The sequence below is a fragment of the Microcaecilia unicolor genome, chromosome 9 (assembly GCF_901765095.1).
Source record: "Microcaecilia unicolor chromosome 9, aMicUni1.1, whole genome shotgun sequence".
NCBI classification, from domain to species: Eukaryota; Metazoa; Chordata; class Amphibia; order Gymnophiona; family Siphonopidae; genus Microcaecilia; species Microcaecilia unicolor.
The window spans coordinates 202,802,116-202,825,522 of NC_044039.1; the positions used below are offsets into that span (position 1 = coordinate 202,802,116).

At 49.7% G+C, this 23,407-nt stretch overlaps 1 protein-coding gene across 1 annotated transcript in view; it reads left to right on the plus strand.

The window, feature by feature from the left end:
- The window catches only part of SYNE3 (spectrin repeat containing nuclear envelope family member 3), a 138,806-nt gene that overhangs the window by 72,834 nt on the left and 42,565 nt on the right, over positions 1–23,407 (plus strand). Inside the window, 6 exon segments of the mRNA XM_030213911.1 lie at positions 1,323–1,481; positions 6,967–7,311; positions 11,292–11,356; positions 11,358–11,426; positions 16,144–16,318; positions 22,392–22,574. Of these exon segments, the coding sequence (XP_030069771.1) occupies positions 1,323–1,481; positions 6,967–7,311; positions 11,292–11,356; positions 11,358–11,426; positions 16,144–16,318; positions 22,392–22,574 (996 nt within the window).

The following is a 23,407-nucleotide window of genomic DNA, read 5'->3' on the forward strand; positions in this document are numbered from 1 at the left end:
GTGCTGGGAGGGGGAGAATGAGAGGTAAAGGTGTGTGCCTGGAAGGAGGGAGAAAGAGAAGTGGGGGGGTGTACCAGGGATGGGAGAATGAGAGGTAGGAGGTGTGTGGCTGGAGAGAGAGAGAATGAGAGATGGGGGGTGTCTGGGGGGAGAAAGAATAAGAGGTGGGGGGGTGTGCCTGGAATGAGAGAATGAGATGGGAGGGAGAATTTGAGATGGGGGGTGTTCCTGGGGGAGAAAGAATGAGAGGTGGAGGTATTGCATGCAGGAGAAGACTTTGAAGGTAGACAGAATTAGGGGCCTTGCTGGGAGTTAGAGAGAGAGATGGAACAGGGAAGGCTGGAGGCTGAGGAGGGAAAAGTCAGGAAGGACTTTCTGACTTTTATTAGATTGTATTATCTATTATTAGATTGTAAGCTCATGTTCAAGTGTACAGTGATGCGTACATCTAGTAGCGCTATAGAAATGATAAGTAGTAGTGATTTCAGACCTTATGATGAGGGACTTTGTACAAAAACAGTACAATAAACAATGCAGAACAAAACTGACATACCTGTAAAACTAATTTCATGTCAGTAAAAGACCTGTGTCTCCAGGTCTGTGGACTCCAGCTCTGTGAGGCCTGCATTATTCGACAGCTCATAAACGGGTGACTCCTGGCAGACTAACAGGCTCATTTTCAAAGCACTTAGCCTCCCAAAGTTCCATAGAAACCTATGGAACTTAGCCTCCCAAAGTGCTTTGAAAATATGCCTCTAAATACCCCAGTAGGAATATTAAAAGGATCAGTGAGGAAGTGTGGAAAATTTAGCTGAGCGTGAACAGTAAGCCAGCATTACCTTCTGAAAGATCTGACAAAACTTTAAAGAAAGTTGTATGATGGTTGGTGAATTTTCCACTACTGAAAAAACAGTCAGTACCACAGGACTTTGGCTGAATGGTAAAATGGGAGATTCTGGGTAAACACTGGCAGAATTGGTCCTGTTCCCATGACCTGTATTTCCATACAGTGAGCTACACACCAGGCCCAGTGCAGAAATTCATCCTTTTAGAATGAAGGGATTCGGTGTGGGGATTGAATACAGGCCTGGGAAAGTGCCAGATTCCCTCGCACGAGTGATGCTCTCACGCACATCCGAGCAGGCTTCCACGGTTTGTACCCAGTCTTGACAGTGAACGCTAAGCTTCTCTGGACGAGCCACCCATCTGCAGGGCTGGGCAAGGCATTTCTTATCACTGTTTTTAAATCAAAATGTGAAATTTTGCAGAACCTGCTGAATCAGGTCCTAACCTGCCACCCACATGAATGTGTCTTGTTACAGGAACGCGTGAAACTGCTGGAAGACATCGCAAAGGACCATGAGCAGTACCAAGAGAATGTAGAGCAGTTCCGGCAGTGGCTAAACAGCGTGATTGAAAAGTTAAAACACTGTGTCAGAACGACCACAGAATCAACTGCAGTTAGGCTAAAGATGCACCAGGTACTTATGGCGCACACCTGAAGAATGTGGCCAACGCCTCTCGCTTCATCCAGGCTGTTTACTGCATAGTTCAACTAGAACAGGTGACCTTCTGCTTTAAAAGGCTCATCTTATCCTTTTTCGAAGTAAGAGGTGAAAGGGCATCTGAGAGGAGAGGGCACAGGAAGGGCAAGTGCTGTCTGTCTCCCTCTCTGAAATTCATTTAAGATGTTTTTTTGTTGTGGATAAGAAGTACAGAGCAGGGGCATAGCTACGGGGGCCTGGGCCCCTGGTTTGGCTGGCGGGGGTCCCCAACCCCTGCCAGCCGAAGCCTTCTTCAGCCCCGGTCTCCGGCGCAGCCCTGTTCGCTGCCCTGCTCTTCTTTCTTCATGCTCCTCCTGTGCACGCTGACGCTCGCTGACCCCCACCAGCAAAGGTATTTGTTGGCGAGGGGGGGGTGAGGCGTGGCGCGGCGGCACTCAAAATGTGCCCCCAACCTCAGGCTCTGGCCCCCTCCCACCGTAAGGTCTGTCTACGCCCCTGGTACAGAGATCAGCGAGAAAGATGGTAACTAAAGCCTAATAAATAAATATGCCATCTGCCTAAGTGGGGGGGGGGGAGGGGGGGGAAAGGTTCTGGTTTAGTGACGGCATCTGAAACTTCATCGCCATGGACCAGAGAAACAGAGCCGGGCCCAGGGCATGGCCGCCACTGCCGCCCCCTATACTTAGGACGCAGTCTCACCGCCCCTCACTCGCTCAGGCCGCCCCCGCTCCTACCTTCCTGCATCAGTGCGTCTGCTCATCCCCATCCTCCAAGGGGGGGCCCAGCGCCGGGGTGTGTCTCTCTCTCGCTCCTGTGTGCCAGAACTGGATTATTGCGTTAACACAATCACCCGAGTCCCGACAGGAGCAAGGAAGAGACAGATCCCGGCGCCGGGCCCCCCCCCTTAGAAGCCGGGTCTGGGGAATATTGCCCCCCCCCCTCAGCGTCCCTGTCATAGACATTTCATCACGTAACACTTCATCACTTATTCAAGCTAAAAGTATTCCGACAATAAGCATATAAAACTTGCAGCAGATGGAGGGCGGGGGGGGGGGGGGGGGTGCCAGCCTCGCAAAAACTTCTTACGTATAAAATTTTCATGGTGCTCATATTTAGGCGCAGAAGAACAGGCGCGGATGTGTCCTGATGTGCCCCCTCATTTGCTGCAAGTTTTCCGTGCATATAATTTGAATGCGTGTAGCTTGAATATGTGATGAAGTGTCAGGTGATGAAATGGTCTATACCTTGGTTTTCTTATTTGGAGAGCATTGGAACATATGAATTTTGGATGTTCCAGTTGTTGAACAAAGAAAATCCACCGTAATGGAAGAAGGCGCTGCAAAGTCAAGGAAACTTCAAATCTGTATAAATAATTCTCACCTCAAACATTCTGAAGCTCAGTCTGTGGCAGGGAAACACTGAAGCCCTGCACTGTTGGTAGGCTAGGCTGTCAGCACCACTCACTCTCACTCATAGACCCGCCCTCAGCCACGCCCCTTCCGCACATAATTCACAACCCCAACGTTCTAATGAAGCTGCAACTTCCGAGGTGGCATAGATCGGAATTTTCCCCCATGAGTGTCTGCCCCGCCCTCGCGTCACAACGTGATGACATCGAGGGCGTGGCTATGACACTCAGCGAATCGCATCGCTCGGCCCTACACCCCCCCCCCACGTTGCCACCGCTACCACCCTCCACCACCACCACCCCCAACGTCACCGCACCCACTACTCAAGCCTCCACCACAGATCGCCGCCGCTCCCCCCCTCCCTCCCTTCGTCCGACGTCAGCTGTGTTAAAAAGGAAGCGGGGCACCGCAGGCAGCCATCGCCTCTCCGCTCTGCATCCTCTGCTCCTCTCGTCTCACTGCCCCTGCAGTACAACCCCGGAGGACCGCACCGAGGTGAGAGCAGGAAAACCTTGCTAGCGCCCCGTTTCATTTGTTTCAGAAACGGGCCTTTCTTACTAGTGTTCAATAAAACAATATTTATTAATAGATAGAAGAACAGAAGAGTAAAGAGGTCTTGAGAAAGACCTTTGGGGAAAAAGCAGCTGAACACTTAGGAAGCACGTTTGTGCTTAGCTGCTTTTTTCCAAAGGTCTTTCTCAAGACTGCTACTTTTTAATGCTCATTGGCATAATAAACAGTGGCTTGTTTAATTCTCCAGATTAATTTAAAGACTCCTGAGCCAGGTCATTCGGCCAAAACTCACTGCTATGTCGAGTCTTCTATTAATAAACTAGTAAACAAAGGCCCGTTTCTGAGTGCAATGAAACGGGCGCTAGCAAGGGTTTCATGGCTGCATGGCTCGTCGCGGTTTTACCTGGTTCGTGGCGTGCACCGCTGCTGTTTCTTTTGTAGCTCTGTGTGGGTGGCGGTTTTCGTGCCCCGCCCTCGACGTCATCGCGTTTTGACGCGAGGGCGGAGCAGAGCTACAGTGTGGAAATCCGGAGTTTGTGGCCTGAGTAGATCGTTGGAGGTGAGAATCTGCTCCGCCCTCAACGTTTGACGCGAGGGCGGGGCCCAGAGACTGTGATTTTCGTGGCTTCAGAGCTTCGAACATACGAACCTTGGCTTCAGTGACGTCAGCAGACAATAGAACGTTGAGGGTGAGTTTTATATATATAGATATTGTTTTATTGAACATTTGAAGTTTCCTTGGCTTTGGAGCACCTTTGGCCACTTCTCACTGTCTTTTTTTTTTTTTTTTGTCCAGTTGTTGAACAGCCAAAATTTGCGTGTCTCGATTGTATTGGCATTTAGGGAGGCGATGGCAGATTTAAAGTTATACAGAAAGCAGTGAAGTTCGGCCACTCAAGTCCAACAAAAAGGAAAACCAAACACGCCCACAAAAAATGCAAGGCAAGCAAAAGAGGGTGGGAATGACCAGTGCAATAATCCAGGATAAAAGCACAAGTCCTTCATTAAACGTGTACAGTGGCACTTGCATGAAGATAACACATCAGTGAGATGTAAATGACTATTTGTAGTTCGACTCGGCACAGTCCGTGTTTCGGCCTATGCCTTCATCAGCGGCCCTCACAAATGCTTTTGTGCTTCTTTGACCTCATTTCTGCTGAAGAATTGGTTTGTGAGGACTCCTGATGAAGGCATAGGCCGTAAACACGGGCCCTGTTGAGTCCAGTGGCGTAGCCAAGGGTGGGCCCAGGCCCACTCACTTTGAACTCAGGCCCACCAGTAGCAGCACACCTATGATGTGGCCGGCAGAGATTCCCAAGCTGAAAACTCCGAACAACTGTCCCTCTTACATACCTTATAAATAGCAGATCTTCACCTGCAGGAAGCAGCGACTGATACGTACTGCTTACACCGGCCCCTCAGCCTTCCCTCTGACGTATTCCCGCCTATGCGGAAACAGGAAGCTGCATCAGTGGGAAGGATGTGGGGCCTACATGAGTAGTGTGTATTGCTCCTCACTGAAAATCTGAAATTTAAAAGGTGTGCAGGAGAGGAGGGATATTTGAGAGACCAAATCACCTATGGGATGGGGTGGGGTTCTTCTGCCCACCCATCTTGGGCCCAGGCCCACCCAAAATTGGGTGTCTGGCTACGCCCCTGGTTGAGTCCACCTACAAGCACATAGTCTTCTACATCTCATTGATGTGTTATCTTCAAGCAAGCACTGTTGTTCACGTTTAATAAAAGACTTGTGCTTTTGTCCTATCGCATTGGTCATTCCCAAGTTGAGTCACTCTCCATATGACTTACACGCTCAAGTGGTCACAGCCAAATAGCAAATAGAACTTTGTACAAATAGTTTACCCACGCAGAGTTATACGTGTATGTTCAGCGACAACACTTGTCCATTGACCACTGGTGAATATACATATAACTTTGTATGATGAAGGCCTGGCTTTTCTGCAGGATGTTTGGGGATGGTGCGTGGTGGAGAGGGTGGGGTGGGTTTTGTTTGGCAGATTTTGATGGGAGGTTTTTCAAGGGTGAGTTCAGGGATAGATCAGGGAAGATTGTATTTGTGGGTTTGTTGTGGTTGGGTGTAGGAGGGGGTGGCATGTTGTTAAGACCTTATTTGGAATAGCAGCCTGACAAATGATGTTAAGTTAATATGATGAAAAATATAGTTTGTTGATTAAAACACAGTCACCCTAGGGACTGTCCTGTATACAAAAATATTTAAATAAATGAAACCTCAAATCTCCAAGTAGGGGAATTCGTACTGAATAATTTACCGACTACTATAACCAGGGGCGTAGCCAGACTTCGGCGGGAGGGGGGTCCAGAGCCCAGGTGAGAGGGCACATTTTAGCCCCCCTCCAGCGCCGCCGACCCCCCCCCCCCCCCGCCATTGCCGTAAACGTGCAGGACGTCAGAAACAGAACGAAGCCTTCCCCGGGAAGCAAGAGGACCTCAACTGGTGGGGGTTGGGGTCCCCCGCCAGCAAAGGTAGCCCACGGCGGCGGCAGGAGGAGGGGTCGAGAGGGTCGTCGGCAGGGGGGCCCAGGCCCCCGTGACCCCACATAGCTACGCCCCTGACTATAACAGGAATCCCAGTCCTATCCTTGATTTCCATTTCAGGGAGAAAAAAACTCTCTAAGAGAAAAACAATTGATTCCAGAAAAATCCCCCAGCTGCTCACTAACCAAGAATCCAGGAGTGAGTGTGCTTTAAGCATACCAAAAAAGTTCTAACAACTATTAGAAAACTACAGGCTAAGCAGACCTGCCAAAAAATGTGAAACACCCCAAGGTTGAAAAATCATGATACTGCTCTTTGCAGTGAACTCCACAGGAATCCTCCCTTCTCCTTTTGTAATGCAACCCCACTCACGTTGTAATCATAAGCAGTGCACTGCTAACCCGATTACTGTCACCCCCTCCTCTCATGCCCATAGAAACCTGATCAACAACTATGCATCCTAATTGAGAAAAACTGTGTTTAAATAACGGACCATGCTTTTACCATGTCCATTGTGCTGCTGAAAATTTATCCCTTGGGGGGGGGTTCAGTATTCAAAACAATTTATCTTGTTAAGCTCAGGAGTTAACCAGATAAATTGTCTTCTTTATATTTCTAGGGCTGCTGCTATATAAACATAGGAAAGTGAGAGTTTTGCTGGCGTAAGGGGTTGGGGTGTGAGGATCAGAGTGAATTAAAGGTTTGGAGAGGGTGTGTGGTGAGAGTGAATGAAAGAACGGATAGTTTTCGGGGGAGGGGGGGTATGATAATGGATTCTTCCTTCCTCTCCTTCCAGTGAGCCAGAAAGTCCTCTCTCTCACCATCCTTTTCCCCCATCCCACTCCTCTTCCTTCCTCTCATCCCACGCCCTCTCATTTTCCGGTCAAAAGCATGGCAATCACAAAGGGAGCTCTTGCTTTCAGGCCCTCGCTCAGCATGTCGGATTATGAGGAGCAGTAACCTAAAGTTTGCCTCTTCACTGTTCTGTTCTTTAACCAGCTTTCATGGCATTTTCCATGTAGGACATTGCTGAGGACGTTAGACACGGGGAGAGGCTGCTAGAGGACTTGGAAATTAGATCGGCATCTGTGGTGAGAAACACCTCGCCTCTGGGAGCAGAGAAGCTTTCCGAAGAGCTGGAAGAGCTTCGGAAGGCCATGGAGAAGCTCAAGTTAATGAACGAAGAGGAAGAAGAGGAGCTTCGGCGAGCCCACCAATCTGAAAGCACTTATCAGGCCCAGGCTAAGCAGTTAGAGGCAGCCGTCCGTGAATTTCGGAAAGGAATACAGAGTTTGGAAAGCCGCCTGGATCCTGAAGAGCAAGCGAAGAGTGCTGAAGAACTGGAAGGGCTGTGGAGGAAGTGCAACGTAAGTTTTGTGTTTTTATCTGTATAGCAGTGGCGTTCCTGGGGGGGGCTGGCACCCGGGGCGGATCGCCGATGCGCCCCGCTCCCCGGGTGCAGCACCCCCCCCCCCCCCCCCCGATGCAGCGCGGACCCTCCACCCCCGGCGAAATGTCACCCCCGCGAAGGAAGCCCCCCCCCCCCGCCGGGTGCACGCCGCTGGGGGGGGGGGGGGGTGCCGCGCGCACCTGCCCTCCGTTGGTCCGTGCTTCTTCTCTGCCCCGGAACAGGAAGTAACCTGTTCCAGGGCAGAGAAGAAGCATGGACCAACGGAGGACAGGCGCGCGCAGCACCCCCCCAGCGGCGTGCACCCGGGGCGGACCACCCCCCCTAGGAACGCCACTGCTGTATAGCACACAACACCAGGCAGAAACCCTCCAATCACGTCAAAAGGGAACAGTTTTGAACTTATATCGCCTTAGTGCATTTCATTTCAGCTCAGTCCTGAAGCATTTTAAGTAGCCATCTGGAAAATGTAGCGTGCACAGAACTGGGCCACAGTTGTTGTGGACTTGTAAATGAAATCCCCTCTGTACATGGGTTTTCAATAGGACATGGTTTGTGTCAGGACGTCAGACTCACAGAAACAGAAGCCTGCCCTTGCGGATCAGCAACGCGGCCGCGCCGGAGAAGAGGACCTCGGCTGGCGGGGGTTGGGGGACCCCCCGCCAGCAAAGGTACCCGACGGCGGCAGGGGAGGGTTGGCGACGGGAGGGGGGTTGAAGGGGTTGGCAGTGGGGGGGGGGGGCAGGGCAAAATCTACGGGGGCCCATGCCCTCGTGGCCCAACGTAGCTACGCCCCTGATCTAGATCAGGCATTCACAACCCAATCCTTAGAACACATCCAGCCAGTCCGGTTTTTAGGATATCCACCATGAATACGTCCCTACCTGTAACCTCCACTCTCAAGACAAATCCCTCCTTTCAGTACCCTTCTCCACCACCGCCAACTCTAGGCTCCGCCCTTTCTGCCTCGCCTCACCCTATGCTTGGAACAAACTCCCTGAGCCCATACGCCAGGCCCCCTCCCTACCCATCTTCAAATTATTGCTCAAAGCCCACCTCTTCAATGTCGCTTTAGGCACCTAATCACAACACCTCTACTCAGGAAATCTAGACTACCCCAACTTGACATTTCGTCCTTTAGATTGTAAGCTCTTCTGAGCAGGGACCGTCCTTAGTTGTTAATTTGTACAGCGCTGCGTAACCCTAGTAGCGCTCTAGAAATGTTAAGTAGTAGTAGTAGTATGAATATGCTTGCTTGGGAGAGATTTGTACAAAGGGAGTAATTCTGTAAAGTTTGCCTAAAGTTAGACACTAGGATGATGTGCATTAAATGCAAATTCTGTATTGGCAATTACACATAAAATGGCCATTGTAAAATACTAGCATAAATCCGCAGTTACATGCTCACCTATAGGCACCTACACTGACTCGATGGCTGGTGTTAATGCTCACGCCTAACTGCTGTCACTAAGGCATCTAACTATAGTATTCTATGACTTGTACATAAGTATTGCCATACTGGGACAGACTGAAGGTCCATCAAGCCCAGCATACTGATTCCAGCAGTGGCCAATCCAGGTCACAAGTAGCTGGCAAGATCCCAAAAAGTACAATAAAAAAAAATCCAAACCTTTTTTAAACCCTGCTAAGCTAACTGCTTTTACTACATTCTCTGGCAACGAATTTCAGAGTTTAATTACACGTTGAGTGAAGAAATATTTTCTCCGATTTGTTTTAAATGTACTACTTTGTAGCTTCATTGTGGCACCCCTAGTCCTAGTATTTTGGGAAAGAGTAAATAAGCGATTCACGTCTACCCGTCCCACTCCACTCATTATTTTATAGACCTCTATCATATCCCCTCAGCCGTCTTTTCTCCAAGCTGAAGAGCCCTAGCCACTTCAGCCTTTCCTCTTAGGAAAGTTGTCCCATCCCCTTTATCATTTTCGTCACCGTTCTCTGTACGCACCTGACCTGCCCATACCCTCTTGCAGTTGTTATAAATAAGAGTTCTCCTACCGCATGGCCGTGTGTGTCTGGGGGCTTTTTTACCCATTGCGTGGAAAAAAACAGCCCGTCGCTAGCACAGGGCCCTTTCCCGCAACTATCAGAAGTGTTCATTGGGTGAATTTAATTGGCTAATTAAGCAGTCAGTGCTACATTTAGCTAGCTAGCTCTGCACAAACAACAAGTCTAAATTTATCTGCTCAAAGGTTTGAACAGAAAGACCTAGGGGCCTTTTTACCAAAGTGCGTTAAACACAACAATAGGTAACAGTAGTGCACAACCGCCAAAAGACGACTCGTGTTGAGTTTTGATTTTGCCATCCTATTAAAGATTTACCTGACACCTTGATACCAGGGGCGTAGCTAGGTGGGGCCACGGGGGCATGGGCCCCTGCAGATTTAGCCCTGGCCCCCCTGCTTTCACCCCCCCCCTCCCGCCGCCGTTGCCGTCAAGTACCTTTGCTGGCGGGGGTCCCCAACCCCCGCCAACCGAAGTCCTCTTCAGCACGTTGCTGGTCTGGATTCTGTTTCTGTGAGTCCTGACGTCGAAAGGGACGGGGGAGGGGGCGTGAGGGGTCCAAAGTGGCGGGGGGGGGGGGCTAAAATGTGCCTCCTCACCTCGGGCTCTGGACCCCCCTCCTGCCAAAGTCTGGCTACGCCCCTGCTTGATACATTGTAGATTGTGAATTTGTCGCCTTTGCTGTGGTTGGTACTTGTTTCCACACTAGTTAACTAAGAAGAGCCACAGGCTTGCAGTAGGGTGAAGAAGAGGAAGGGTTAGGGAGAGAAGTTCCTCCCTCCTGTCAGCGAGCCAATTTTTTTTGTGCAATCCAGTGGTATTAGTTCAAATTGTGGATCCCCAAGCAGAATTTGTAGAGGACCCCTATGACAACAGGGATCATCCCATATGATCTGGAGCGGGGAGAGGGACCCCTATACCCTCTCTCTCTTCCCTTCCTTCTCTTGCACACCCTCTCCCCTCCTCTTCCCCATAGAGCCTCTACTAAGGCTGGTAAGCATGGCAAACCCTGCACGTATTTCTAGCAGTATTGTTATGCTGCCTTCCAAGTCTCTTCTCCAGGCTTCTGGCTCTGATTGTCAGACTTGCGCCTACAGCTGGAAGAAGTGATGTGTATAAGGGTTGCCCTACTGCCCTGAGGCTGCAGGAAGTGATATGTTTAAGTGCTGCCTTCAGTCTGCAGGAAGTGATGTGTTTAAGTGCTGCCTCGGCTGCCTGACTGCGTAATTGAAGAACAAGGTCAGGAGACAGTGTAGCAGCGCTGTTAACAGTAAAGTAGTGTGCGCCATGCTTTGCTTCTGTCCCCGTATGTCACTGGGCCCCATCTCGACCATGGCCATCCCTCCAATGGCGTAAGCAATGGCGTAGCCATGGGGGGCCTTGGGGTCCTGAGCACCCCCCCACCCAGACTTTGGACTCGAGCCCCCCCCCCTCCAAACTTGCAGCACCCCCCTTAAATGACTGACAGGGATGTCAAAGCCCTGCCAGCCAAAGAAATGCAGTGCCCGAGCTGCTCCTCTTTGTGCTGCTTCTGTAACGCAGAAGTCTGAAGCGTGCCTCTCCTGCTGCCAACGCTGAGTCTTCGCACATACTCAGTTGGCGCAAGAACTGAGAATGCCTGGCGAGTCCCGGAGTTGGTGGCTAGAGACATGCTGCTGACTTTTGCATTACAGAAACAGCGCAAGGAGGTGGGGAGTGGCTCGGTACTGCATTTCTTTGACTGGTCGTGCTTCGGTATCCCTGCCAGCAAATTTATGTTCAACTTGTGCATGGGGGAGGGGAGAGAGAGATGAATGCATTGTCCCCTCCCCCCCAGTTCGACCCCGTATCTGAGAGGGATGGTCATTGCTTTCTGTTTGATATAGCGGATGTTGTCCCCGTCTCAGGTGACCTGCTCGCTCTCTTGTCCTTAAGGTTGTCAGCTCCTCTCTTGCCGCAGAAAAGCCTAAGGCGGAGGCACTGAAGGCTCAGCTAAGGAGCTCTTCCGCTCTCCCAGGATGTGGAGCACCTCTCTGCCAGTGTCCTAGCTGCAATCCAGCAGTACCAGAGGTAATGGACCAGGGGAGGAGGAAGAGGGTCCGATTAAAAGGTCAGGAAACACCTTTGCCACAGTATTGAATTTCCGTTTGTGCCGGGCCTGCTCACGGAGTGACGTTTGATTTGTTTAATTTAATACAGCATTGTTCATTGGATATATTGCAGGGATTCTCACCCGATCCTCAGGACCACGTTAGACAGTCGGGATTTTCAGGATAACCATGAGAATGTCGATAACACCCTAATCCTCCCCATCTCATCTGCTCGCAACCTCGGAGTCATCTTTGACTGCTCCCTCTCCTTCTCTGCGCCATATCCAGCAGATAGCAAGACCTGTCGCTTCTTTCTCTATAACATCACGCAAAAGTTGCCCCTTTCCTCTCTGAGCACACCACCCAAACTCTCATCCACTCTCTCATTACCTCTGCCTTGACTACTGCAACCTACTCCTCACTGGCCTCCCACTTAACCATCTATCCCCCTTCAATCCGTTCAGAACTCTGCTGCGCATCTTATCTTCCACTAGACCGATATGCTCATATCCACCCTCTCCTCAAGTCACTCACTGGCTTCCGATCAGGTACCGCATCCAGTTCAAGCTTCTCTGCTAACCTACAAATGCCTCGATCTGCAGCCCCTCCTTACCTCTCTACCCATCTCCCTTACGCTCCTACCCGTAACCTCCGCTCACAGGACAAATCCCTCCTCTCAGTACCCTCTCCACTACCGCCAGCTCCAGACTCCGCCCTTTCTGCCTCGCCTCACCCTGTGTTTGGAATAAACTCCCTGAGCCCATACGCCAAGCCCCCTCCCTGCCCATCTTCAAATCCTTGCTCAAAGCCCACCTCTTCAATGTCGCTCTCGGCACCTAACCATTGACCTCTATCCAGGAAATCCAGATTGCCCCAATCTTGATTGACTGCACTTTTTGTCCTTTAGATTGTATTTTTTTTATTACATTTGTACCCCGCGTTTTCCTCACTCATGGCAGGCTCAATGCGGCTTACATGGGGCTTGCCCAGAGTCACAAGGAGCTGCCTGTGTCTGAAGTGGGAATCGAACTCAGTTCCTCAGTTCCCCCCAAGACCAAAGTCCACCACCCTAACCACTAGGCCACTCCTCCACTGTTGCTACTATTTGAGATTCTACATGGAATGTTGCTATTCCACTAGAAGTCAGCCCTTGCAGATCACCAATGTGGCCGCGCAGGCTTCTGCTTCTGTGAGTCTGACGTCCTGCACGTACGTGCAGGACGTCAGACTCACAGAAACAGAAGCCTGCGCAGCCTTCTACATGGAATGTTGCTAGTGGAATAGCAACATTCCATGTAGAATCTCCAATAGTAGGCAACCTTCCATGGTAGAATCTCCAATAGTAGCAACATTCCATGTAGAATCTCCAGTAGTAGCAACATTCCAGTAGAATGTCCATAGTAGCAACATTCCATGTAGAATGTCCAATAGTAGCAACATTCCATGTAGAATCTCCAATAGTATCTATTTATTTTTGTTATATTTGTACCCTGCAATTTCCCACTCATGGCAGGCTCATGCGGCTTACATGGGGCAATGGAGGGTTAAGTGCTTGCCTAGAGAGACACAAGGAGCTGCCTGTGCCTGAAGTGGGAATCAACCTCAGTTCTCAGTTCCCCAGACCAAAGTTCACCACCCTACCCACTAGGCCACTCCTCCATTGTAAGCTCCTTTGATCAGGGACTGTCCTTCTTTGTTAATTGTACAGCACTGCGCAACCCTGGTAGCGCTTTAGAAATGTTAAATAGTAGTAGTAGTAGTAGTAGTATGTGAATGTGCAGGAGATAGGTTTTGCATACAACAGAGGATTAGTGCATGCAAATTTATGTCATGCGTATTCAGTATGGCTATCCTGCAAAACCTGACCAGTAGTGTGTCCCACGGATTGGGTTGAGAATCCCTGGTATTTGGTAGTGGCATTCTACATTCAGGTATAATCAGTATTACCCATCTTCAGAGGATTAAATTTAGTAACATATATATCAGGTACATTATTATTCTCACTGGGACTTACTGGTATTTACTAACCTCTTCATAGTCTCTTCATAAAGGCGGTTTAAAAAAATTGAAACTGGGAACTAAATTTGAGAGGCGCCCTGGCGAAGCACCACCCAGATTGAAGGTGGAGGTTATGTCCTGACCCTTTGGGGAACCAGTTAAGGGATCTGGTGGCCCAAAAATGTGTTTATTTTTAAAATGTGTTTTTTGGTCCCATTGGGCCAGGGGATTAAAGGGTTAATTTCTATCCCTCTGTCAGTTGTGTACTCAGGGGTCCGTCCTGGGACCTCTTCTTTTCCTCCATCTATACTTCTTCCCTGGGTACTCTGATCTCATCCCATGGTTTTCAGTATCATCTTATGCTGATGACTCCCAGATCTTACCTCTCCACACCAGAAATTTCAGCCAAACCCAGGCTGAAGTATCAGCCTGCCTGTGTGACATTGCTGCTGGATGTCTCAGCGCCATCTGAAACTAACATGACCAAGACTGAGCTTCTTATCTTTCCCACTAAACCAACCTCTCCTTCCTCCCCCATTCTCTGTTTCTGTGGATAACACTCTCATCCTCCTGTCTCATCAGCTCGTAATTTTGGGGTCATCTTCGACTCCTCCCTCACCTTCTTTGCACATATTCAACAGACTGCTAAAAACCTGTCGTTTCTTCTCTATAATATCAGCAAAATTCGCCCTTTCCTTTCTGGAGCACACTACTAGAACCCTCATCCACGCTCTTATCACCTCTCACTTAGGACTATTGCAACTTACTTCTCACAGGTCTCCCACTTAGCCATCTCTCCTCCTGTTCAATCTGTTCAAACTTCTGCTGCACGACTAATATTCCGCCAGTGTCATTATGCTCATATTAGCCCTCTCTTCAAGTCACTTCACTGGCTTCCTATCCGTTTCCGCATACAGTTCAAACTCCTCTGTATTGACCTATAAGTGCATTCACTCTGCAGCTCCTCAGTACCTCTCATCCTCCCTACATTCCTCCCCGGGAACTCCATTCACTGGGTAAATCTCTCTTATCTGCACCCTTCTCCTCCACTGCTAACTCCAGACTCCATTCCTTTTATCTTGCTGCACCATATGCCTGGAATAGACTTCCTGAGCCAGTACGTCAAGCTCCATCTCTGGCCGTCTTCAAATCTAAGTTATTAAGTATTTCAGCATGGAAACTTAGCCTCTAATACCAACCCTTGAAGTGTGAAATCACTAACCCAGGTGGGCACCAAGGCTTAACTTAGAATAGATTCCCTGCCCATATGAGCCTGTTGGTCTTAGGTGTGCAGGTCAAGTGCTCAGCCACGAAGACAGAAGGATGGTGGTGATCAGACCCTTTATCCAAGGTCTAGACCCAGGCAAAGGTATCGGCCTGCTTATCCGACATTGCTGCCTGGATGTCCAACCGCCACCTGAAACTGAACATGTCAAGACCGAGCTTATCGTCTCTTCCACCAAACCCACTTCTCTCTTCCTCCACTTTCTATCTCAGTTGATAACACCCTCATCCTCCCGTCTCATCTGCCCGCAACCTCGGAGTCATCTTTGACTCCTCTCTCTCCTCTCTGCGCATATCCAGCAGATAGCCAAGACCTGTCGCTTCTTCCTCTTTAACATCAGCAAAATTTGCCCTTTCCTCTCTGAACACACCACCCGAACTCTCGTCCACGCTCTCATTACCTCTCACCTGGACTACTGCAACTTACTCCTCACCGGCCTCCCACTTAGCCATCTATCCCCCTTCAATCTGTTCAGAACTCTGCTGCACGTCTCATATTCCGCCAGAACCGATATACTCATATCACCCCTCTCCTCAGGTCACTTCACTGGCTTCCGATCAGATACCGCATTCAATTCAAGCTTCTCCTTCTCACCTACAAATGCACTCAGTCTGCTGCCCCTCACTATCTTTCCTACCCTCATCTCCCCTTACGTTCCCACCCGTAACCTCCGTTCACAGGATAAATCCCTCCTCTCAGTACCCTTTTCCACCACCCAGCCAGCTCCAGGCTCCGCTCATTTTGCCTCACCTCACCCTATGCTTGGAACAACCTTCCTGAGCCCTTACGCCAAGCCCCCTCCCTGCCCGTCTTCAAGTCTTGCTTAAAGCCCACCTCTTCAATGCTGCGTTCGGCACCTAACCCTTACCGTTTCAGTGAATCCAGACTGCCCCAATTTGACTGCCCCTATCGGACCGACCATTCACTTGTCTATTAGATTGTAAGCACTTTGAGCAGGGACTGTCTCTCTTTGTTAAATTGTACAGCGCTGCGTAACCCTAGTAGCGCTCTAGAAATGTTAGTAGTAGTAGTGCTCAGCGTAGGCTTCAATGCCAAGAGGTTTCCCTAGAACTGCCCAGGCATGCCTTCTTGAATGAGGGGAGGTAAGTGTAAAAATGAATCCCTGACCCAGTAAATTAGGAACCTGCCACAGGAAATGTGAATTTGGATTTCCATGAGTGAGTTCATGGCCCATTTCCTGGCATGCTAGTGTCTTTCCGTTCTCCATAGCGTGTCGTCCTATGGAAGTTGCATGTAGGCCATCGAAAAGCTCACGTGACCCTGCCTGTGTTCTCATTTCTGAGTACCTCATGATACCTTGCATATTTGTTTTCTATATAATACACATGAATAAGACAAGGTTTCCCCAGCAATATCATTTCAGCCTGCGCTATCTGCCAATTTCTTTTAACAGTGCTAAAGGGACAGTGTTTAAGCTGCGCACCATGGCAGAATCCGACCTGAAGAGGCACTTCAAGAAACCGCTGCAGCGAGGTCCAGTACTGGAAGCAGTAGCTCAGAGACTCCTGGAAGCCACAACTAGTCTGAGCGATCCCTTGCTGAATCAGACCTTCTTGCCACAGATCGAGGTAAACGGCGTTTCTGTCATGCGGGAGGACCGTGCTTCCTTCGAGTCTGAAAACGGCTGATTGGCGTGTAACATGGGTCTTTTTAGCAGCTTGGGAAACTCACTTCCCCAGTGCAGGGAAAAATATTGAGGTTGGGGGCGGAGCCTCTGTTAATTGAGCACCTAGGCAGGAGCAGATGTTTTTTTCTGGCTGCAAATCTTTCCATAAGTAGTTTCAAAGGCATAACCCAGCCAAAGCATAATCCAGAGCTTTTTAGTTTGTACAGATTCACGTTGGACATAGAAGGTCTGTCTCAGAAGTGATGTTTATGGGAAAAAACAAACGCCCTCCCTCGGAACTGCTGAAGACCACAGTGCAGAGACTTTCAGCCCCACTGAAATGAGATCTTCCTGAGAGGCGGGTTAAGCTCACCCATTCTTGGCTCAGGCCCACTCGGGCTCACCAAAATGTTCACTGTAGCCACCTCGGTCTCCTCTCGCCTACCCTCCAGATTTAGCATTCGATCCCCTGCCCAGGGCTCAGCAACTCCCCCTCAAGCATCTTGTCAGCATCAGCAGCGATGCACGTCCGTGTCTGCATCTGCCCCACAGGCTTTCCTGTGTCACATCCCGCCCTCACTTGTGTCACTTCCTTTCCTCTCTGGTAGGAAGCAACGGAGGGAAGCCTGCGGGGCCGATGCAGGCAGCGGTTGTGTGTCTCTGCCACCGCTGGCAAAAACTCTGAGATAGACTGAGGGAGGAGTCGCTGGGACGGGGTGGGGGAGGGGGCAAATGCTGGAACCGGAGCGGAGGAGAGGGAGATCGATGCAGGACAAAAAAAGGGGGGAGTTTTGGAAGGCCCACTCAATCTTAACTATGGGCCTGCCCAAAATGAGAGGTCTGGCTACACCACTGGTTTGTTGTTCTTTGATATTTTAATCATGTATATTTTATTGTTACCGGCCTAGAACAGGCTATCGCAGACTATACATTTTTTAATAAATTCATTTTTATTATTTATGTAGCTGTGCTTAAAAAAAAGGATTTGGTCAAATTCCTAGAGGAAAGGTCCATATCCGAATGATCCAACTTAAATGCCTTAAACCCTGCAACACAACGAGTCTAACACTCGAAACGGACATAACATAACTCTTTCCTTTCCGATTAATGTGTCTGTCACACATGATCTCTACCATGATTACTATGTACTTGTCATACCGGAACTGGCGATCGCCAGCACGGTGCTATGTAAGCCACATTGAGCCTGCAAATAGGTGGGAAAATGTGGATACAAAATGCAATAAATAAATAAATATGTCAGCGGAGGGAAAAAACACGGTGCGTAGATTGCCTTTTCAGAGGTTTAGATTTTATCAGAAGATACTGTAGGTATAGGTGACTGTGAGCAACTTGTGCACCTGCGGAAAGTTTCAAAGCAAAAAGTGTGCCCCTGCTTTTGCCGGAACAGTTGGTGCAGAACCTGCCTGTACCAGGTTCAGGTGATCTCTGTCCGAATGCGGACAGATTGGAAATGACAAAAAGAATCTTGCGTCAGGTACGAAAGGCTGCTATGATTATGGATCTGGTACCAGCGGGTTGGTTGATGTCCCTGGCCCGTGGGTTATTTCCGTTGATATTGCTAATGGTGCGGCACAGTCTGGACCTGAGTAAGGTACCAATGGCTTGGAAACAAACGTCGTTATTGCCTTTGGACCCTCTTAAATCAGACTATTGTCTGCCAATTTCAAATTAATGTTTATTGGCGAAATTGGTAGAGAAGGTAGTTGTTGGTCAGTTGGCGAACTTTGTAGAGAGATGGGTGTTTTACATCCTTGGCAAACTGCTTTTATCGAGGTTAGAGTACAAAAACCCTTTAGTGGAATTTGTTAATGCTAACTACTATGGTTTTAGATTCTGGTAAGCTCGTCTTCCTGGTGTCACTTGATTTGACTTCCTCATTTGATGTGGTGGACCATGTAGTGCTTACTCCTAAACAACTTCTCTGTAGAGTACCCCAAGTTTCAGCCCTGTGTCGATTTTATTTAATATTTTATTTAAGTCCAGTTGTTGATGCTATTCAAAAATTGGGGATTAGCCCCTATGTTTATGGGTAGATTGACTTTCTTTTGGTGGCACAGAGTTTCAGTGGGTGATTATGATATGATGGTTTGCAACGTTATGTGAAGGCAGTGGTACGTGGTTATATGATGCTCAGATGGTGCTGAATAAGAGTAAAAACTGTGGCGTGTTGGGTAACCAAGAGAAGGACCGGCCACAATACCTGTGACGTTATTAGATGATACTGTTCCTATGGTGGATACATTTAAGTATTTGGTAGTCTTGATAGATTCTCATCGTACATTTTCTGTTCACGTTACTGCATTAGTCTGTAAGGGTTATGCTACTTTGCGTAAACTGGGGCTGTTAGGAAAAGAGACGGCAGAGGGGGGATATGATTGAGGTCTATACAATACTGAGTGGTTAGAGAACGGGTAGAAGTGGATCAATTTTTCGCTCTTTCAAAAAGTACAGGGGACACTCAATGAAATTGCATGGAAATACTTTAAAAACAAATAGAAGGAAATAGTTTTTCGCTCAAAGAATAGTTAAGCTCTGGAACTCTTTGCCGGAGGATGTGGTAACAACAGTTAGTGTATCTGGGTTTTAAAGAGGTTGGACAAGTTCCTGGAGGAAAAGTCCATAGTCTTGTTATTGAGATGGACATGGGAAGCCACTGCTTGCCCCGGGATTGGTAGCATAGAATGTTGTCACTATTGGGTTTCTGCCAGGTGCTTGTGACCTGGATTGGCCACTGTTGGAAGCAGCTTACTGGGCTAGATGGACCGTTGGTCTGACCCAGTAGGGCTATTCTTATGTTCTTATTATTTTTTTTTTTTAATAATGACACACGTATTTATGTCTCAATTGGACTATGCAAATGCAATTTTGACAGGGATATAAATAAAAAATTTTGAGAAATGCAGACCACGCAGAATACAGCAATCAGATTGGGGGAGGGTTCATATGATTTGATCACATTATGCCCTTATATTTGCATTGTCATTGGTTGCCTGTGGGTATAGGATCCTCTTAAATTGATGGTCCTTACCTACAAGGCTTATTGTGAACATACTCCTTACTCGTTGGTGACATTGTTGACGTCATATGTCTCAACACGGCATTTCCAATCTTTGGAACATTGCAATTGGCAGGTCCTCCTCTGGCTAAGCCTCACTTAGCCGTGACTAAGAAGGGTGCGTTTTTAAATTTGGCTCCTGTGTTGTGGAATGCGCTTCCAAAGGTTTTGTGGACTGAAAGATCTTTACTGTGTTTTAAAGGCCTTCTTAAAGCTCTCTGTTATGTACTTGCCTTTGATGTTACTGTTCCTGGGGATTAGCAGACTTGATGCTTTGGGTAGTTATTGATTGTGGGTTTCTGTTTGTATGACTATCTTGTGTACCTTTTTTTTGTTGTTTAAGGCTTTTATGTTCTGATTGATTGATATATCTGTTAATATGTTTGATTTTTCTCTTGTGTATTTGTTTGTTATTTATTTTATAGATGTTTTTATTGTAATCCGCCCCGGATAAGGGCGGACTTGAAAAATAATGGTGAAGCAGAAAATTTTTGCTTTGTCCCATACGTCTCCCTCCCCCACCCCACCCCGAACAGGAGTTGCAGCACCTCCCTGGCAGTCTAGGGGTGTAGTCAGGGCAGGAGTAATCCCAGTAACTCCTACTCATTCTCACTATACTCTCAAAATGGCTACAGTGACTGGAACATCACTCCTTTCCTGACTACACCACTAGACCACCAGGAATTGTAAGGTGGTCAGGGGAGGGGGGCTAAAGAAGCGTAGTTAGGGGAGACGCAAGGGGAGCGGCTGCTCTCCCAAACGGATTTTGAATGAAATGGCATCTACGCAGATCAGCCCTTAAGCCTTGCACAGAGCCTATTTTACGAAAGGTCTGCTCCCCCTGACGTCAAACCTGGCTGTCCTTTTAGTGATTTATTACTCTTTGTATCCTTTGGGGGGGGGGTTGATACTGTGATTGCAAGTAATGAAGTTATGATCTTACACAATAGTTTATATGGTAAATATAATACTCCAAATAAATTCTTTTGATACAAAATTTTATCAGAAATTTAAGTCTGCAAATTTGGGATGATAAGCCAGTGGCGTTCCGAGGGGCGCTGACACCCGGGGCGGATTGCCGATGCGCCCCACCCCCCCCCCCCCCCCCGGGTGCAGCACCCCCACCCCACCCCAGCGAAAGAACCCCCCCCCCCCCCGGGTGCACGCCGCTGGAGGGGGGGTGCCGCTCGCCAGTCAGCGTCGTTCGTTTCCATGCTCCCTCTGCCCCGGAAACAGATTACTTCCTGTTCCGGGGCAGAGGGAGCAAGGAAACGAACAACGCTGACCAGCGCGCGGCACCCCCCCCCCCCCGCGGCCCACCGCCTCCCCCCCCCCCCCCCCCCCCCTTGGTACGCCACTGTGATAAGCTCCTTAGGAATTAGCCTCTCTGTGGAGTTATGACGTCAGCTTTTAGTTTCAGTTTTCATTAGCTGCGGTCCATGTATGTGGAGGTTGTTGTGCTGGGAGGTAAAATACTGTCTTTCATTATTTAATTATATTTTGTCTTGGATACTGTAGGTTTAGCAGAGAGATTTAGACTGCAAGCTCTGACAGTCCCCAGTGGCCCTCATTGGTTTGCATACACCCAACCAAACTTGTGTTTTCAGGTTTGATTTCAGCCAAAACTGGAGAAAAAAAAAACAGTTCTGGTCAGCTTGTACCAACTGGCCAGGTGGTCCCTGAGGACTGGGTTGAAAACCACTGTTCTAATGCTGTTCCCACTGTCTTCCAGGCTCTTCCAGCAGGTGTCACTGTGGGTACTGTTCCCACTGCTTCGATACTGCTTTCTTTTCCTCTCAGGAGCCTCCAGCAGGTGTCACTATAAGCGTTGCTTTCTGTGCCTCCCTGAAGCAGGTGTCGTGAGTGCTGCTCCCAGCTCTGATCAATGCTATTATTACCATTCTCTGAGGGGCCCTTTTACTAAACCGCGTAAGGGCCTACGCACGCCCGCGTCATTTTGGAGTTACCGCCCGGCTACCGCGTGGCCTGTGCGGTAATTTCATTTTTGCCGCGTGCCCGCTATGCGCTCCGGAAAATATATTTTTATTTTCTGGCGCGCGGCGAAAATTGGGCAGTAACTCCGACTTGGCAAGCGTAGGCGATTACCACACGGTTAACGTGAGAGACCTTACTGCTAAGTCAGTGGCTGGCGGTTAGGTCTCAGACCCAAAATGGGCGCGCGCGCCGATTTTTAATTTTGCCACACATCCATTTTCAGCCAAAAAGGGCCTTTTTCAACGAACCTTAGTAAACGGACCCTGAGCTTTTTGTCATCCACTGAACAGGAACAGATTCTGGATGTCCTTTAACACCCTGCATAATTACTAGCAGGGGCGTAGCTATGTGGGGCCACGGGGGCATGGGCCCCCGTAGATTTGGCCCTGGCCCTCCTGCCAACCCCGCCAACCCTCCCCTGCCGCTGCTGGGTACCTTTGCTGGCAGGGGTACCCAACCCCCGCCAGCCGGTCCTCTTGTCCGGAGCGGCCGCGTTGCTGATCTGCAAGGGCAGGCTTCTGTTTCTGTGAGTCTACGTGCAGGACGTCAGACTCACAGAAACAGAAGCCTGCCCTTGCAGATCAGCAACGCGGCCGCGCCGGAGAAGAGGACTTCAGCTGGCGGGGGATTGGGGACCCCCGCCAGCAAAGGTACCCGACGGCAGCAGTGAGGGAGGGTTGGCGGCTGCGGGAAGAGGGGGTCGAAAGGGTTGACGCCGGGGGGGGGGGGGCAAAGGTGGTGGTGGTGGCGGCGGGAGGGGGCAAAAATGGCGAGGGGGGGCTTAAAAATGGCGGGGGGCTAAAATGTGCCCCCTCACCTCGGGCTCTGGACCCCCCTCCCACCGAAGTCTGGCTACACCCTTGATTACTAGTTGTTAAGACAAAAACATACCACACACACGATGCCCATTGAAAAATAAACAGGACACCGTCTGACAGATTATTGCCCTGTTTCTGTCTGCTAGGCTTCCTTGGAAGAGAGTTCCCGCCTAAAGGAAGAGCTGCCACTTTTACAGCAGAAGAAGGACTTGTTGGACAGGCTGTTCAACGCGGAGGAAGCGCAGGATCTTCTAGAAGAAACAGCACGTGCTGCGCAGGAGGTGGAGGCCTTGCACGCCAGCCTTCTGCAGCGGAAGATCGACCTGCAGGTTGGCAGTCACTTCTGAGCACGTAGAACTCTGTGTAAACCGAAGGGAGTGTTCTGTGACGTCGCTCTGTCCTCTTTGGGTTTTGGATCCCTCACGCAGACATTTCCCTGCTCTCCTGGCTGCCCTGTGCTGGAGCAGTGAGCTCCCACGCCATCTGCCTTTTCAGAGTAGAGGGTTCCCTTCCCTCAACGGGGCCATTTGGCTCCAGAAAAAGGAGGACAGATTGAGCCGGTCTGGGTTTTACTTCCATTGCTTTCAATGGACGCAAAACCCGGACTGGATTAGTGCGTCCTCCTTTTTCTGGAGCCATATGGTAACCCTAAATGGGGGAGGCTCTCAGAGCCTGCTTCCTGCAGAGATCTTCATTCTGTGCCAGGCAGAGACGTTCAGGAGGTACAGCAGCAGTAGGAAAGAGAATCAGTATATTCTCACAGGCTCTGCAGCCAGCCCACCCCTCACTCGGATTCAGGGGCGTATCTGAACTTCAACGGTAGGGGGGGCCAGAGCCGAGGAGAGGGGGCACATTTTAGCCCCCCCCCCCCCCCGGCGGCACCGACCCCCCCCCCCACCCCCCCCCCCCCCCCCCCCCCGCTGAAGACGAAGACGACGACGCCATCACTGCCCCCCCGCCCGACTACTTTAAACCCCCCCTCTCGCAGAAGACAGCTCCAACTACTTTGAACCCCCCCCCTCCTCCCGCCGTCGCGCCTCACCTCCCTTTGCTGGCGGGGGCTGGCCCGCCAGCCGAAGTCTCCGTCCTTCCTTCCGTCACTCTGCCGTCATGCCTCACTTCCCTTTGCTGGCGGGGGACCCCAACCCCCTCCAGCTGAAGG